The sequence below is a fragment of the Anolis carolinensis genome, chromosome 2 (genome assembly GCF_035594765.1).
Source record: "Anolis carolinensis isolate JA03-04 chromosome 2, rAnoCar3.1.pri, whole genome shotgun sequence".
In the NCBI taxonomy this organism is placed as follows: Eukaryota; Metazoa; Chordata; class Lepidosauria; order Squamata; family Dactyloidae; genus Anolis; species Anolis carolinensis.
The window spans coordinates 253,097,103-253,115,794 of NC_085842.1; the positions used below are offsets into that span (position 1 = coordinate 253,097,103).

The following is an 18,692-nucleotide window of genomic DNA, read 5'->3' on the forward strand; positions in this document are numbered from 1 at the left end:
CTTAAACCCAGAAACTACTCCAAACTATTCTAATTTATCATGTTGTGTCCAGAAGTAAGTGAGAAGAAAGTATCAACTATCACACTTTGGAAAACCCTGACTTAATTCAATCAGTTATTATTATTATTACAATGCTACTCCAACCAGACATAGTACTTAAGTCATGTTGTATTTGACATTGCAGAAATGTACATGTAAAGAGACTTAATGTACAATTATGAAGACACTTCTTTCTGAAAACCCAAAGTATTCCTGTTAAATGTCAGTAAAACTTTTGCCACCAGTATCCATAAAAGTAGACTTCCTGTCCAAGGCGGCCAGCTTTCCCCTTTTGGGGAGGACGGAATTGGTTTATGAGCCCTTTAGTCCATCATAACTTTCAAAAAATACATATAGCCATTTCATCATTTGTGAGGATCATTACAAAGGCCACCATGCTATCACTTGGAAGCCATATTCTTTGATCTGTCATTTCAATATATCCAAACTAACTTTATGGTGATCAATCACATTAGTATAAACAACAGCATGCCACAATGTATCTAATTGCTTTGAACTATTTCAACCAGCCAAGAGAAAACAGGACTGTGCACATATTTTGACATAACTCCCATTAAATCCTTGAATAAATTTTCTTAGATTGAACCCCAAAAGTCTGTTCCTATGATGCAAACCTGCACAAAACACAATTTGTGCCCAATACAGTAGACTCCCGGGAACTCAGGCAACCAGAACTCTCAAGAAACAGGCAAAAAAATTTAAGAAATAATATTTAAATGAAAAAAGCTGTTTTATAATACAGCAAAACTGTGTGAAATAAATTAAGTTTGTTTTTATTTGCTTGGAATTACTGTATTCAAGCATTAATATCAAGTGATAGAGTTTATATGGAGCCACAGTGGCGCAATGGGCCAGCTGAACTACTGCGCTGAAGGTTGGGTTGCTGATCTGAAGGTTGCCGATTCAAATCCATGAGATGGGGTGAGCTCCTGTCTGTCAGCTCTAGCTTGCAGGGATATGAAAGAAACCCCACAACTAACACATCTGGGTGGCCCATGGGCAACGTCATTGTAGATGGCCAATTCTCTCACACCAGAAGCGACTTGCAGTATATTCTCAAGCCACTTCTGACACAATAAAAAAATAGTTTATGTTATGGTATAGTATTAGGCCTATTTTTAATAGTAATTCTCAAACACCAGAAACTACATTATCTGTTATTGACTAATCCATAGGCGTGGGTTTAGAGTCTACTGTACTTAAGTTGGTTTAAAGCTCTATTAACTGAGGGTGCATCTACTCTTTAGAATTAATCAAGTTTGACACCATTTCAACAGTCATGGCTCAGTGCTATGGAATCATGGGAGTCGTAGTTTTGCAAGACCTTTAATCTTCTGTGCCAAATAGTACTGATGTCTCACCAAACTACAACTCCCAAGGTCCCATAGCATTGAGTGATGGCAGTTCAAGTGGTTCTCAAGTGGTCAAAATGTTCTCATTCTGCAGTGCAGATGCATCCTGATAAAATTATATTAAAATGCTGCTAATGAAGGCCGCCAGTTATCCCCAATATCACCTATGAAAATCAGAAAATGTAAAATGTTATTCATCTAGGTAAAGGTTTTCCCCTGACATTAAGTCTAGTCGTGTCTGATTCTGGGGTTGGTGCTCATCTCCATTTCTAAGACGAAGAGCTGGCGTTGTCCATAGACACCTCCAAGATCATGTGGCTGGCATGACTGCATGGAGCGCTGTTATCTTCCCGCCAGAGTGGGACCTATTGATCTACTCACATTTGTGTGTTTTCAAATTGCTAGGTTGGCAGAAGCTGAAGCTAACAGCGGGAGGTCACCTCGCTCCCTGGATTCAAACCTCTGACCATTCAGTAAGCAAGTTCAGCAGCTTGGCGGTTTAGCCTGCTGTGTCACCAGCGGGGCTCACCTAGCCCAGTGATATTTAAAAACTGAAAAATAATCAACCAAATTTTATAAAAACAATAAAAAGTAGAGTATGGAATAAAATAGTATTTTGCCCTTAAAATCAGTCCCTACCTGCAGTGTACCAAACCCCACATCAATAGAAGCTCACTCATCTGCTTTGCAAACTTTTAAAAGTGAAATTAATCAAGGGAATTTTTAAATAAAAATGTTGTTTACCACAATCATTTTTTTAAAAAATGTAATCAAATCATATTTTGGCCTTAAAATCACACCCGTCCTTCAAAATCCACTGAGCTCCCACCAAAGGAAGCCCAATGATCTCTTTTGCAAACTTTAAAAAGTGAAATGAATCAATGTACTCTCACTGTTTTATGGGAAAAAAAACTTGTTTACCTTGTTTTAAATTTTGTATTTTGGCCTTAAAATCATCCCCCGCTTCAAATTTCTCTGAGCCTCCAGCAAGGGAAGCTTGCCAATCTGCTCTGCAAGCCTTCCCACATGTGTTCCAGTCCGTGCTTCACTTTTCCAGTTATTTTTTTCTACCTTGAGACAAATGTTTTCTTCCCCCCTCAGAGCTGAATGCTGTCCAAAAAAACAGGACCACACACAAGCAGGGCCCTACCGAGAGCTGTGCCGATCACGTTCCGCCTGTTCCTGCTGCTGCCGCTGCCGCTAAGGCTGGAGCTGCGGTTGCTAATGGACACACACATACACACACACACACAAAGAAGGGGCACACACACAAAATGGCGGCGGGGGTGGGCCGCTTTCCAGACAGGCTTTCCTTTCATGCACTCGAGGGGGAAGAAATCGTCAACTCACACAACCGGCCCCCTGCCCTGACACCGTGATCTCCTTCTCAAAAGGACACACAGGCAGAGAGAGAAAGAAAGAGAGAGATAGGCAGGGAAGAAGGGACACAGCCAGGGTATCCGTGCTTTCCTTTATTTTATTTTCCTCTCTTTCCCTCACACTCCAAAGTCACCTCACAAATGGATTACAGTTCCCTCTGGCCTTTTGCCAACAACCAATTTCCCTTTTGTGTGTATGTGTTTTTTCCCCCAAATGCAAAACATTTTTTAAAAAACGTTCAAATGGATCGAGAGTGGAAAAGAAGGGCTGCGATTGAAGCAGAAGCAATAAGAATAAGGATAATAATGATACCGTATTTCATCGATTCTAAGATGCTATTGATTGTAAGGCACACACCAATTTCAATACCAACAGAAAAAAGTTCTCTTTCTATATCAGGCCTGGGCAAACTTTGGCTCTCCGTGTGTTTGGGACTCCAACTCCCACAATTCCTAACAGCCGGTAAGTCCAAAACGCCTGGAGGGCCGAAGTTTGCCCAGGCCTGCTCTCTCTAGTCTAAGATGCACCCCCCTTTTTAGAGATGTTTGCATGGGAAAACGGTGCGTCTTAGAATAAAAACAAATACAGTAATAAAAAAGGGAGCGGGAAAGAGAGGCTGTGTATAAACAGGAAGAATTCTTACCTTCTACCCAGAGTTCCTCCACATTGGTTTCGAGGTTGGCTGCTCTTAATCCCACCGCGAAAGCCCCAAAGATCAGGAGGCCCACCACCAAAAATTTCCCGCAGTTTTTCTGAATGTAACAGCCCAGTTTAAACAACAGTCTCTGGAACTTTGCTCGGAGCCATAGCGGGGCTTTTCTTCCCGTCGCCTTTCCCTGGAAAGCAAAAAGGGGAGAAAATAGTCAAGGAAGGGAACCTCGAGAGGAATCAAAGCTTCTTTGGGGCTGTGCATGTTTGTGTGTGTGTGTTATGGAGGACTCATAAAAGCAGATTCTAAAATGGGTGACAATGACATGACAGGCCAGGGGAAACCAAGCTGTCATCGTTGCCCATTGGAGCAATCCCCATATATTTTCTCACATGCAAAGATGGTGCAGCCTTGTTTTGTTTTGTTTTTGCACCATCCCTCTGCCATTCATAAATCAAGGCAGGCTGATGGACTGCATCACGGCTGGAGCTGAACTTATCTTCAATGGACAGACACACTTCCTTACTTAAAGCAAACCCATCTTTCTCCTTCACCAAGCCCTCCTCCTAATCCACTTCCCTGGGACAAAGCCAATTTGGGAAAACTGGACACACACAGTGGTCTACACTGCCGAATAAGTGCAGTTGGACACCACTTGAACTGCCATGGCTCAATGCCATGGGATGAAAGGAGTTTTACAGCCTTCTCTGTGCTCGCAAAATACAACTCGCCATGATAACACTGGTCAACACACATTTTGGTGCCCCAAATGCTGGTTCTGTTTCTGGGTATATTTAACCTGCTGATTCCCAAAATGACACCAGTTTCCTCCTATCAGCACTAGTTTTTGAGATACATAGCATAAGCCATCTAACAGTTGTCATCTGCTCACCCACAGAAAACCATGATAACCATATCTAACAAAGTAGAGCTGATGTGGTCAATCCAATGCAAATTTCTGAATTAGCATCCCAAATAATCCCAGAAACAGGCCGAAACACCAAGGGAAAAAACCAAACTTGTGGACTAAGTAATTCTTCTTTTGGGCTATGTAGTAATCATCATCATCATCATCATCATCTTTTATTTATAGCCCACCACCATCTCCCAGAGGGACTCGGGGTGTAACATGCAACATACAAAAAGTGCAAAACAAAACATAAACCATCAGCCGCCAACATAATATCACAATTTCACAATACATCCTGATTAAAAACAGTAAAATACAGCGAGTGCTGCAAGTAAAAACAGTAGTATTCCATCTCAGACTTGTAAAGTGCTTGATGGAAACTCCGAAGTTCCTCAGAATCTACAGTGTTTGACCTGTAAAACATTAAGGGGTGAGGACTGAGTGCCCTCTCTGCACCCCACTTCTCCTGCTATGGCACAACATATCTAATGCTATTGGAGGGCAGGAAAGGGGACAAAAAGGAAGAGCCAATGTGGGGTGCATCCACACTGTGTGTCAGGACACAGTAGTGTGTCGCATATAGTCATTAATTGTGTCACGTGAAAGATGCTTCCCCCCATAAACAAAGGATAGTATTGTTAAAGTGTAAGTACTATTATAACCTTAATAATTTGCACAATTTATTGGGTTATAGTAATTACCACAGCAATTGAAGTGTCTCTAATTAAGAAAAGTAAATGGACAGAAATTCCAGACAGGAAACAATCAGGGCCAGCTAACACCTCCCAACAAAGGATTCCCCCAGGCAGTAAGCAGCCAGTCCTGGAAGCTGCAAGGCCATTCAATGCTAATCAAGGTGGCCAATTGCTACATTAACCCTTGCCTCAAACAGACAAGAGTTATTTCTCCCACCCTGGACTTTCCACAGATATATACACCCCTATGGCCTAGTTTTCAACAGACCTCAAAACCTCTGAGGATCCCTGCCACAGATGCAGGTGAAACATCAAGAGATAATGCTTCTGGAACATAGCCATACAGCCTGGAAAACTCACATCAACTCAAAAGAAAATCTGTTGACAATGAGGTTAGGGATGAACCACATGGAGGAGTTATGGATGATTCCAAACCTCTTTTCTAAAGTAAAAAATTACATGAAACTCGTATATATTATACTATATACATATACATATTGTATGAAATTCATATAAAGGGTTGGTTTAACCTCTGGTTTGCCAGTAAAACGTAATTACCGAACTACTGTGTCGCGAAAAGATGCGCGTCTAAAAAAGGCATCATCAACATGGAAAAGTTTGGAAAGCTCTGATGTACCCTGATCAGAGCTGATTCATTCTACACTGGAGAATGAATGCAGTTTAGCGCTACTTAGAGTGCCATGGCTCAATGCCGTGGAGTTCTAGTTTGGTGATGCACCAGCACACTTTGGCAGAGAAAGTAAAAGCCTGTAAAATCCCTCCTTCCATTGAAGCATGGCAGTGAAAGTGGTGGCAAACTGCATTCATTCTACAGTGTAGATCAGGCATGGGCAAACTTGGGTCCTCCAGGTGTTTTGGACTTCGACTCCCACCATTCCTAACAGCCTCAGGCCCCTTCCTTTTCCCCCTCAGCCGCTTAAGCGGCTGAGGGGGGAAAGGAAAGGGCCTGAGGCTGTTAGGAATGGTGGGAGTCGAAGTCCAAAACACCTGGAGGACCCAAGTTTGCTATGCCTGGTATAGATGCACTCTCCACCCCAAGGGATCTTTGCTATCCTAAACCATAGCTTGATTCCTTGTTTGCCTGGCCCACGTGGTTCCCATCCCAAGCCTGAAAACTCTTTACTGTTTGGAGATGCTAGTGTGATCCAACTTAGGAAGCAAAGCAGCCGTCTGTAAGTGAACGACAATATTTGCGGACGGAAGAGGGCAGCCACCCAGATTGCAATGCTCTGCTTCTCTGTACACCCCCTCCCCACCCCATCCACCCACCCACTTGAAATAAATACATAATCGCTGCTGCTGAGTGAAATGAAACGATCTCTGGAAGAGGAGGGAAAACCAAGCTTGTTTTGCCTTCGGATGCTTCTCGCCCTGTCTTTGGGGTCCTTCTTTTCCTGCCCTCCAAAGCTGACTTTGGTGACTTCCCTGGAGCATCGAGGCGAAATGTATAAGCGATGGAGGACTGGGAAGGAGAGAAAGTCCCTTACAGCAGTGATTTGTCTTCCAGCTTTCCCTCACTGTCCTCTTTGGGAAAACGGCAAAAGCCTTTCACAACTGCAAGCGGGAGAAGGAGAAAGAGAAGAGTGAAGGATGTGGGTGGCGCGAGAAAATCATTGGAGGCATTTTTCTTCCTTCCTGGAGAGAAAAATCCATCCCCAAAGAAGGGAGAGGGAGGTCCAGAGTGCATCTGCACTGTGGAGTGAATGCAGTTGCCTACACTGGAACTGCATGGCTCAAGGCTAATGCAATACCTATATGCTTTGGCAGAGAAAACTTTCCAAACTCTGCTGGTCCAGGGCAATTCCAGTGGTGCCAAAGAACATGGATTGGACAGTGTAGAAGAGATGCAACCCAGGCGAGAGAGCAAAGGAATAACACACAAGAGTCTGGAGCATTTCTCAAGGGTGGGTTTAACCCAGTGGTTCCCACCCCGTGGGCTGCAGCCCAGAACAAAAACCCAGTCTGCGAACCTCCTTCCTCTTTCTTTATTTAATTTAGCAACTACTGGGTGGCATATGTTCTGTATCAGAAACTAGAGCTGATGTGGTCTATCCAATGCAGTTTTCGGAATCAGCATCCCAAATAACCAAACTGAATCTCAAGCTGACCAAAAATGGATTCGTAACTTTTTTGGCCCTAATGTTGGAGAGTGGTCCCTGGTCAAAAAAAAAGGATGGGAACCACTGGTTTAAACCAAAGAGAAACAAAATCAGGAGAGGGGAAAGTGGGTTCAAGGCAGGAGGGAAGGGAAAGGTGGAGGAGGAGGAGGAGGAGAAGGAAAAGGAGAATGGAGGAGAATGGAGGAGGAAGAAGATGGAGAAGGAGATGGAAAAATAGAAGAAGAAGGAAAAGGATAAGAGGAGAAGAGAAAGAGAAGAGGAGAGGGAGAGAAGGGGAGGAAGAGAAAGGGAGAGGAAGAGAAGGAGAGGAGGAAAAGAGAGGAGACAGAGAAGAGGAGGATGAGAAGAAGGGAAAGGAGAGGAAGAGAAGGAGAAGATGAGGTGGAGAAAGAAGAGACGAGAGGGGAAAGAAGAGGAAGAGAAGGAGAAGAAGAGGAGAAAGGGAGACTCTAAGGGAAAGGAGAGGAAGAGGAGACGAAGAGGAGGAGAAAGTGAAGAGGAGGAGCGAGAGGAGGGCGCCCCTGTGCCCCGAGGGATGGTTCCCGGGTGGGGTGCCCAGGGGAGAGGGCCAAGGGAAGGCTCCATCTCCTCCTCCTCCTCCTCCGTGGGGCGCACCTTGGCGATCTGCTCCAGGGCGAATCCCGCGTCGCAGAAGCTCGGCCGCTGCAGATACTCCCGGTCGGGCAGCACAGCGGCTGCGGCTCTCTCCCCGCCGGCCCGCCTTCCCCACCGCTGCCTCCTCCTCCTGCTGCTGCCGCTGCTGGTGCTGCTCCCTCCGGGCTCAGTCTGTGGGCCAGCCCCGCCGCCACCGCTGCTGCTGCTGCTGTTCTCCGGCTCGGAGGCGCTACTGGGAGCCGAGGCCATGTTGCGCCGGGGCGGCTGCGGCGGTGGTTGCGGCGACCCAGTGGCGTCGGCGCCGGCGGGGCCGGGCTCTGTCGGGGCTGCTGGCGGCTTCATCGCGCGTCTGCGGGGTGTCCGGGGGCCGGGGCTGGGTCCGGGGGCGAGTCCGAGCCCTGGCCTCCCATCGCCACATTTCGCGGGGCTCCCGGGCTCCCCCGCCGCCGCATCCAGCGTCCGAAGGGACGGAAAGGCACTCGCGGGGCGTCCCACTCTTGCTCTCTTTCTCCCGAAGCGAGGCGGCTCTGCTTCAGGACCCTGGAGTCATTCTTCTCTCGGAAAGCTCCTCTGCTCGCTCGCTCGCTTTCTTTCTTTCTTCCTTGCTTGCTTGCTTCCTCGGCGCGTCTTCTGCAGCCCTTCAAGCAGCAGCAGCAGCAGCTCCCTCGCTTCAATGGGGGGAGAGGAGGGAGCAAGGAAGGCACTCTCTCTCCATTGGGATAAAGGGGGAGGGAGGGGAGGGGGAGGCCAGCCCAAGCCCCGCCCCCGGGGCTGTCAGATGGCTCGCCTCCCTGCGCCGCCATTGGCTCGGCCCCGGCCGAAATTACTCAGCAAACATGACTATTATTAGCTGCTTAGCAACAGCTCACCAAAGTCGAGGGACCACCCAGGACGGCCCGGCGCCCAGGGGAGCCTCCGCGCAGCCTCCTCCCGGGCAAAGGCTCGGCTCGCTTCCCTCCCGGGCCTCCTTTTCAAGGCCGCGGTGGGTGTTTTGCGGCAGAGAGAGAGAGAGAGAGACACTGAGGGAGAGAGAGAGAGAGAGCCAGGAGGACGCGCTTCCCGTTCTCTTTTCTTTTCCCGACCTAAAAAATATATACATTCCCCCTTTCTCTCGCTCTCTCTTCTTGGACGAGCCTAAAGCCCTCCAGATAAATAAAAAACCCTTTTAGAGAAGGCGCTGCTGCCTCGAAGAACTGGGAGGTCCCCACAAATCACCGTCCTGGCCCCATTTCCCGCCTTGTTTGGACCCAAAAAAGAAGCCCTGGTCTTTTTTCCCCTTTTCGAAAGCACACTAGCTTTTATTTATATACAGTAGAGTCTCACTTATCCAACCCAAACGGGCCGGCAGAACGTTGGATAAGCGAAAATGTTGGATAATAAGGAGGGATCAAGGAAAAGCCTATTAAACATCAAATTATGTTACAATCTTATATATAATATTATTATTATTATTATATATTATATTATATATATCTATATATATAAAATGATAAAGTTGTTTGCGCAGTGACTATAACAACAAAACTAAACATCCCAGAAATACCAAATTTGGCAACACAATGCAAAAGGCTTGCCTCCAGGTTACAACAACACAACCACACCACAAAACCACAATCCAGACCCACAAAACTCACAACAACGCATCATGCGATAACAACACAACTAAACGCCCCAGAAATACAAAACTTGGCAACACAATGCAAAAGCCTTGCCTCCCAGTTGTAACAACACAACCACACCACAAAACCACACAGGACCCACAAAACTCACAACAACGCATCGTGACTATAACAACACAACTAAACGCCCCAGAAATACGAAACTTGGCAACACAACGCAAAACCCTTCCCTCCAGGTTGTAACAACACAACCACACCATAAAACCACAATCCAGACCCATAAAACTCACAACAATGCATCGTGACTATAACAACACAACTAAACGCCCCAGAAATACAAAACTTGGCACACAACTAAATGCCCCAGAAATATAAAACTTGACAACACAACGCAAAAGCCTTGCCTTCCGGTTGTAACAACACAACCACACCACAAAACCACAATCCGGACCCACAAAACTCACAACAATGCATCGTGACTATAACAACACAACTAAACTCCCCAGAAATACGAAACTTGGCACACAACTAAACGCCCCAGAAATACAAAACTTGACAACACAACACAAAAGCCTTTTCTCCCGGTTGTAACAACACAACTACACCACAAAACCACAATCCGGACCCACAAAACTCACAACAACGCATCGTGAATATAACACAACTAAACACCCCAGAAATACAAAATTTGACAACACAATGCAAAAGCCTTGCCTCCCAGTTGTAAGAACACAACCACAACACAAAACCACAATCCAGACCCACAAAACTCACAACAACGCATCATGACTATAACAACACAACTAAACACCCCAGAAATACAAAACTTGCCAAAACAATGCAACAGCCTTGCCTCCCAGTTGTAACAACACAACCACACCACAAAACCACACAGGACCCACAAAACTCACAACAACGCATCATGACTATAACAACACAACTAAACGCCCCAGAAATACGAAACTTGCCAACACAACACAAAAGCATTCCCTCCCGATTGTAACAACACAACCACACCACAAAACCACAATCCGGACCCACAAAACTCACAACAGTGCATCGTGACTATAACAACACAACTAAACGCCCCAGAAATACAAAACTTGGCACACAACTAAACGCCCCAGAAATACAAAACTTGGCAACACAACACAAAAGCCTTGCCTCTCAGTTGTAACAACACAACCACACCACAAAACCACAATCCGGACCCACAAAACTCACAACAACGCATTGTGACTATAACAAATACAAAATTTGACAACACAACTCATCCACCTCCCCAATCCCTACATTCATACTTGGCCTCCAAAAAAACAATTACAATAATAACAATGACAACAACAACAACAATAAGAATCAACACCATCACAGGCAAGAAACAGCCAGGCACTGAGGCTGAGAGGCCAGTCAGTGCTACACTGGGCCTCCAAAAAACAATACAGTAACATCTAACTTATCCAACCTTCATGACCACTACAACAACAACAATAATAAACACCTACACAGGCAAAACAAAAAAAGACTATTGTACCACAATAAAAATATAAACCGCACTCAGCAGAATCAGACATTACAACTAACAACAAACCAAAGACAACAGGGATCTCAAGCAATTATCAATCAACACAAAAATTGAAGAAGGTAACAGACTTCAAATACTGTACTACTACTAATGTGAATATAAAGAAGGTGGAGGTCACAGCATAAATACAACCTAATGTAGACTGACCAACACCACCAGACTAAGCCACAGCAACGCGTGGCCAGGCACAGCTAGTATATTATAAAAGCGTAAAGTTGTTTGCGCCGTGACTATAACAACACAACTATACGCCCCAGAACCACCAAACTTGACAACAGGACGCAAAAGCCTTGCCTCAAGGTTCATACAACAAAAAAACACAGCAGGAACCTAAAAGGGGGCTAAAAAACCCACAAAACATCAACAAACCATCTGCGCAGGCAGGAAACAATTAGGGCCACCTAACACTTCCCAACAAATGATTACCCCACCCAGGAAGCAATCCGCCTTTCAGATCACAAGGCCATTAAATGCTAATCAAGGTGACTAATAATAGCATTCATATCTCCCACATGGAGACTACTCATTATATTCCACCTCACCAAACAAGGATTCCCATATGAAGAAAACGGCCAGGCTTTCAACCTCCAAAGCTATTCACTGCTATTCCACTTGGCGAACAAAACATTCCAAAAAGCCACAGCAACGCGTGGCCGGCCAAAGCTAGCGTGGCCGGCCAAAGCTAGTTTTACAAATTAAGTGCCAAAACATGTTTTACAACAAATCGACATAAAAAGCAGTTCAATACACGGTAATGTTATGTAGTAATTACTGTATTTACGAATTTAGCACCAAAACATTGCAATGTATTGAAAACATTGACTACAAAAACACTGACTACTAAAAGGTAGACTGCGTTGGATAATACAGAACGTTGAATAAGCAAAAGTTGGATAAGCGAGACTCTACTGTACTAGCTTGGGTACATGGCAGTGCCCGGGTTATTTGAAAATGGCAATGTATTTTTTGAGTGTTAAATAATATCACTTTGGTCATATGTTATGCTATTTTTAGTATAAAAAAACTCAGTCTTTCCTATTCCTTTTTAATGAATGCTCCCATTAGAAAATGCATAAGGATGTGGGTGAACTACAATTCCCAAAAATCCTGGGTCAATCCTCCCCAAACTCTGTCAGTATTTACAGTTGGCCATGTTGGGATTGTGTGCCAAATGTGGTCCAGATCTGTCATTTGCTGGGTTCAGGGTTCTCTGAATACAGGTGAACTATACCGCCCTGATGCCAATGTCAATCACCCCCCAAACCCTGCCAGTATACACGTTTGGCCGTGTTGGGTCTATGTGCCAAGGTTGGTGCAGATTCATCATTGGCTGGGTTCAGTGCTCTCTGGATGCAGGGGAACTACGACGCCCATATGTCAAGGGCAATCACCGCCAAGCCGGTGGGTTAAGCCTCTGTGCCTGCAGGACTGATGACTTGAAGGTTGGGTTGATGACCTGAAAGTTGCTGGTTTCAATCCAGCCGGGAGAGAGTGTGAATGATCTCCCTCTATCAGCTCCAGCGCCATGTGGGGACATGAGAGAAGCCGCCCACAAGGATGGTAAAAACATCAAAACATCCAGGCATCCCCTGGGCAATATCCTTGCAAACAGCCAATTCTCTCACACCAGAAGTGACTTGTAGTTTCTCAAGTCACTCCCGACAACAACAACAACATCAACAACAAAAATCAACCAAACTCTGACAGCCTTCGTAGTTAGCCATGTTAGGTCTGTGTGTCAAGTTTGGTCCAGATCCATCATTGGTTGGGCTCAGCATTCTCTGGATACGGATGAACTATGACTCCCATATTCCAAGATCAACTCTCTTCTACACCAATGGAGAGAGAACGGAACACTGGGATGTGGTAATCGCTGTAACCTGCAATGTTCTTGGAGGGAGTGCTGTGGTGGCCCCCCAGCACTGTGGGTTAAAGATGCTTGTGGAGGCCAGAGGTTGTTCGTATAAGTGGACACCCCTGCCACATATACACACACACATTTTCACTTTTATTAAGTGTATAGATAGAAAATAGAAGATATCTATACACATAATAAAAGTGAAAATATGTATGTGTGTGTGACTGGGGTGCCTACTTACACAGATAAGGTCTCACTTCCACAAACAGCTATAGCTCCCACTGCTCAGGAAACACCAATGGCCCTCTCTCCAATGATAGTGTAGGTTATAGTGAGCACCATGAACATGTATAAGAGCACTGCCTATGTCTTCCACAAACAACATACTGCCCACCACCCAAGTGAAGGCTTTCACACAGGAACAATTTCATCCTAGATTTTCTGTTTCTCCACCACAGGCATCCCAGTGTTCCTTACTCTCTCTATTGGTTTGAAATTGGCATGACCCGCTCACCCTTTCCTACTCTTTTCTATGGCACACAGCAAACAGAGGAATTGATCAGCAACTGAACATACTAGAGAGGTTTGGGGAGAATTTATCATGATTTATAGGAGTTGTAGGTACTAGGATTTATTGTTCACCTGCAATCAACTATCATGATTGCTCTCATGTCCAGCAAAAAATACTGGAGGTCTTTGGGGAAATTCACCTTAATTTGGGGGAGTTGGCACACATACCTGATATGCTGAAATTTGATTACTGGAGTGATTTGGGGGTTACTGACCTTCCTTTCTGGGAGTTGTAGTTCACTCACAACTAGGGAAACTATGACCTCCACCGATGATGGACCTGGACCAACAAAAAATGCTGGAGGTCTTTGGAGGGATTTATAAGAGTTGTAGTTCACCTACATCCAGAGTGCACTATAAACCCAAACAATGATGGATCTGGACCAAACTTGGCATGCATACCCGATATGGCTAAATTGGAATGCTGGTGGGTTTTGAGGGAAATAGGCCTGGACATTTTGGAGTTGTAGGTACTGGGATGTATAGTTCGCCTAAAATCAATGAGCATACTGAACACCACCAATGATGGACCTGGTCCGAACTTGGCACACAGAACCCCCATGACCAACAAAAAATATTGGAGGTCTTTGGAGGAAATTCGCCTTGATGTGGGCGAATTGTAGTTCACCTACATCCAGAGCGCACTACAAACCCAAACAATGATGGATCTGGATCAAACTTGGCATGCATACCCGATATGCAAAAATTTGAATACTGGTGGGCTTTGGGGGGAATTGGCCTGGGCATTTTGGAGTTGTAAGTACAGTAGAGTCTTGCTTATCCAACATAAACGGGCAGGTGGAATGTTGGATAAGTGAAAATTTTGGATAAGGAGGGATTAAAGAAAAGCCTATTAAACATAAAATTACGTTATGATTTTACAAATTAAGTGCCAAAACATGTTTTACAACAAATCGACAGAAAAAGCAGTTCAATACACGGTAACATTATGTAGTAATTTCTGTATTTACGAATTTAGCACCAAAATATTGCAATGTATTGAAATTATTGACTACAAAAACACTGACTACTAAAAGGAAAACTGCGTTGGATAATACAGAACATTGGATAAGCGAAGGTTGGATAAGTGAGACTCTACTGTACTGGGGTTTATAGTTTACCTGCAATCAATGAGCACACCAAATTCCACCGATGGTGGACCTGGTCCAAACTTGACACACAGAACCCCCATGGCTAATTCAACCTACTGGAGGGGTTTGAGGGGGCTGACTCACCATAGTGGGAGTTGTAGTTTACCCTACAGCCAGAGATCACACTGAAGCCCACTGATGATGCATCCAGAGCAAACGTGCGCAAGGTAAGTACTGATGGAGTTTCTTGGGGTTGACTTGGCATGATGACCAGGTGTTTTGGACTTATGCGGCTGAGGGGGGAAAGGAAGAAGCCTGAGGCTGTTAGGAAGGCTGGGAGTTTAAGTCCAAAACATCTGGAGGGCCCAAGTTTGCCCATCTACACTCTAGAATGAATGCAGTCTGGCACCACTTTCACAGCCATGGCTCCAGGCTACGGAATCCTGGGAGTGCGTGAGCCTCCGGCTGCACATTGATGTTTACTACCGAAGGAAATTCCGCACGTGCCCCGTTCTGGTGATTTGGGCCTCTCCCCTCCTCCTCCTCCCTCCAAATTCCTCTTTGAAAAAGAATGCGGTTACCCTCGTGTCGTGTGGACGCCTTGCTCCCCTTCCTCCCACTTTCTCCCTTCCTCTCTCTCTGATTTTTTTTAAGTTCCCAAAAGTTTCCAGAGTTGGGTGAGAAGGGGGGGGAAAAGGAGGCGTGTTGCTTTAAGAAGGCATTCATTGAAGGAAAAACTCCAGGGGAGGAGGGAGGGAGGGGGAGTGTTGTTGGGGGTTGAGTGGAAAGACCTCACATTCAGAGGAAAGAAGGGGGCGGAGCCGGGGAAAGCACGTGACCAGAAGGAGGGCGGGGCCAAGGAGGAAGAAGACACACCCTCCCTCCGGAGAGGAAAAATGCCAGACGAGCCATAGTACATTCCTAAAGGAGGGCTCTCCCCTTTTCCCTCAGCCAATGGCGAGCCGCGTTGGTTCCTCTTAGCCAATGGCGGCAAGGGAGAGGACGTTTCCATTCACTCCTGCGCTACATCTTGGGGAAAGGGGCGGGGCCAAAGGGGCGGGGCGGGACCCATCAACTTTCTCGCGCGCGCGCCTTCCACCGGGTTTGTGTGTGCGAATGTGCGCGCACCCACACCAGCTCCCCTTCCTTGCCTTGCAGGGTGCTGCTGAAACCAATCTTTATACAGTAGAGTCTCACTTATCCAACATAAACGGGCCGGCAGAACGTTGGATAAGCGAATATGTTGGATAATAAGGAGGGATTAAGGAAAAGCCTATTACACATCAAATTAGGTTATGATTTTACAAATGAAGCACCAAAGCATCATGTTAGACAACAAATTTGACAGAAAAAGTAGTTCAATACGCAGTAATGCTATGTAGTAATTACTGTATTTAAGAATTTAGCACCAAAATATCACGCTGTATTGAAAACACTGACTACAAAAATGCGCTGGATAATCCAGAACATTGGATAAGCGATTGTTGGATAAGTGAGACTCTACTGTATATAAAAATATAGCCTGCTTATGTTTTAATTGACTACTAGCTTGGGTTATTTGAAAAGGACCTTGTTTGTTTTTGGGTGTTAGGTAATATCAGTTTGGTCATATGTTACGCTATTATTCCTGTTATTTTTTTTAATGAATGCTCCCATTAGAAAATGCAAAAGGACATGGATGAACTACAGTTCCCAAAAATCTTGGGTCAACCCTCCCAAAACTCTCCCAGTATTCGATAGTTAGCCATTATTATTATTATTATTATTATTATTATTATTATTATTATTATTATTATTATTTGCCTCATTTGTACCCCGTCTTTCTCCACCGCAGAGGGGATTCAAGGCAGCTTACACAGGCACTTGTTCAATGCCTTCAGAGCACATATCAGACATAAGCTTTAAATATTGACAAATTAAAGTTAATACAATGACACTAAAATCTTACAATCAGTTAAAATCAAGCCATCCAAAAAACGTAGACTAAAGCCGTTCCATGGTCATCGCACATATTACACATCTATTACTGCAATACGCTCTAATCCAAAAGCTTGATCCCAGAGCTAGGACTTCCCTTTCTTTCTGAAGGCTAGGAGGGAGGGGGCCAATCTTATATGGCTAGGGAGAGAGTTCTACAGCTGAGGGGCCACCACCGAGAAGGCCCTGTTTCATCCTCGCCAGCCACACTTGTGAAACAGGCGGGATCGAGAGCAGGGCCTCCCCAGATGATCTTATTCTTTGAGGTGCTTCATAAGGGAAGATATGTTTGGACAGGTAAGCTGGGCCAGAACTGCTTAGGGCTTTACAGGCTAAAGCCAGTACTTTGAATTGTGCTCTGGAGCAGACTGGCAGTCAATGGAGCTGGCGCAACAGGGGAGTTGTGTGCTCCCTGTACGCTGCTCTGGCCATGTTGTGTCTGTGTGCCAAATTTGGTCCAGATCTGTCATTTGCTGGGCTCAGTGTTCTCCGGATAAGGGTGAACTACAACTCCCAGATTCCCAGGGCAATCACCCACAAAGCCTGCCAGTATTTACAGCTGGCCATGTTGGGTCTGTGTGTCAAGTTTGGTTCAGATCCATCATTTTCTAGGTTCAGAGTTCTTTGAATACAGGTGAACTATAATTCCTGGATGTCAAAGTCAATCACCCCCAAACCTCGCCACAATGCAAATTTTCCCATGTTGGGTCTCTGTGTCAAGTGAGTTCCAGGTCCATCGTTGATGGGGTTCAGAGTGCTCTTAGATTGCAGGTGAACTATATATTCCAGTCCCTACAACTCTTAGAAATTATGGTGAATTCTCCCCAAACCTCTCGCTCTAGAGTGTTCAGTTGCTGATCAATTCCTCTGTTTGCTGGGTGCCAAAGGAAAGGGTAGCGAAGGTTGAAGGGAGAAGCAATGGGCAGGGTCATGCAAATGGAGAGAGAAAGGAACACAGGAATGTGCTCACTGTAACCTGCAATGTCCCTGGAGAGAGTGACTTGGTGGTTCCTCAGCACTGAGAACTATAGCCTGTTTGTGGAGGATAGAGGCTGTATGTGTGAGCGCACACCTGTGCCACATACAGTAGAGTCTCACTTATCCAACACTTGCTTATCCAACATTCTGGATTATCCAACGCATTTTTGTAGTCAATGTTTTCAATACATCGTGATATTTTGGTGCTAAATTCGTAAATATAGTAATTACTACCGTGTTTTCCCGAAAATAAGACAGTGTCTTATATTAATTTTTGCTCCCAAAGATGCGCTAGGTCTTATTTTCAGGGGATGTCTTATTTTTCTATGAAGAAGAATTCACATTTATTGTTGAACAAAAAAAAAGAATAGTTATTATATACTGTATAGTAGTTGTCATCAAAAACCAGCATAACCAGACAAACTGTGAATCCTATCAAGAATTTATTGTTACTACCATTATTTCCCTGTACAACACTCTATGGTACATTCATTTATCGATCCTGCATGTTCTGATATTCTGTTCGGCGGGCATGCTTCCAAACAAAACCTTTGCTAGGTCTTACTTTTAGGGGAGGCCTTATATTTAGCAACTCAGCAAAACTTCTACTAGGTCTTATTTTCTGGGGATGCCTTATTTTAGGGGAAACAGGGTACATAGCATTACTGAGTATTGAACTACTTTTTCTGTCAAATTTGTTGTATAACATGATGTTTTGGTGCTTAATTTGTAAAATCATAACCTAATTTGATGTTTAATAGGCTTTTCCTTAATCCCTCCTTATTATCCAACATATTCGCTTATCCAACATTCTGCCGGCCCGTTTATGTTGGATAAGTGAGACTCTACTGTACATACAGATTTTAACTTTTATTATGTGTATAGATAGATAGATAGATAGATAGATAGATAGATATAGATGTATTGCTGAAGGCTTTCATGGCTGGAATCACTGGGTTGCTGTGAGTCTTGGGTTGTATGGCCATGTTCCAGAAGTTTTATCTCCTGAAGTTTCCCCCACATCTGTGGCAGGCATCCTCAGAAGTTGTGAGGTGTGTTGGAAACTAGGTCAGTAAGGTTTATATCTGTGTAAGGTCCAGGGTGGGAGAAAGAACTCTTGTCAGGTGCGGTTGTTGTATTTAATCACCTTGATTAGCATTTGATGACCCTGTGGCCTCAAGGCCTGGTTTCTTCTTGTCTGAGAGAATCTTT

General features: G+C 44.8%; 1 protein-coding gene across 4 annotated transcripts in view; it reads right to left on the minus strand.

The window, feature by feature from the left end:
• The window catches only part of ptch1 (patched 1), a 128,941-nt gene that overhangs the window by 88,659 nt on the left and 21,590 nt on the right, over positions 1-18,692 (minus strand). For 2 of the 4 annotated variants that reach the window (XR_010003431.1, XM_062972081.1), the window contains exon 2: positions 3,436-3,628. Coding sequence is in view for 2 of the 4 variants with exons in the window: in XM_062972081.1 (XP_062828151.1) it covers positions 3,436-3,628 (193 nt within the window). In the remaining 2 variants the exon portion in view is untranslated. Of the gene's footprint in view, positions 1-3,435; positions 3,629-6,818; positions 6,840-7,802; positions 8,513-18,692 lie in introns of those variants that run through there. The other 2 variants (XM_062972082.1, XM_062972083.1) reach the window with 2 other exon arrangements.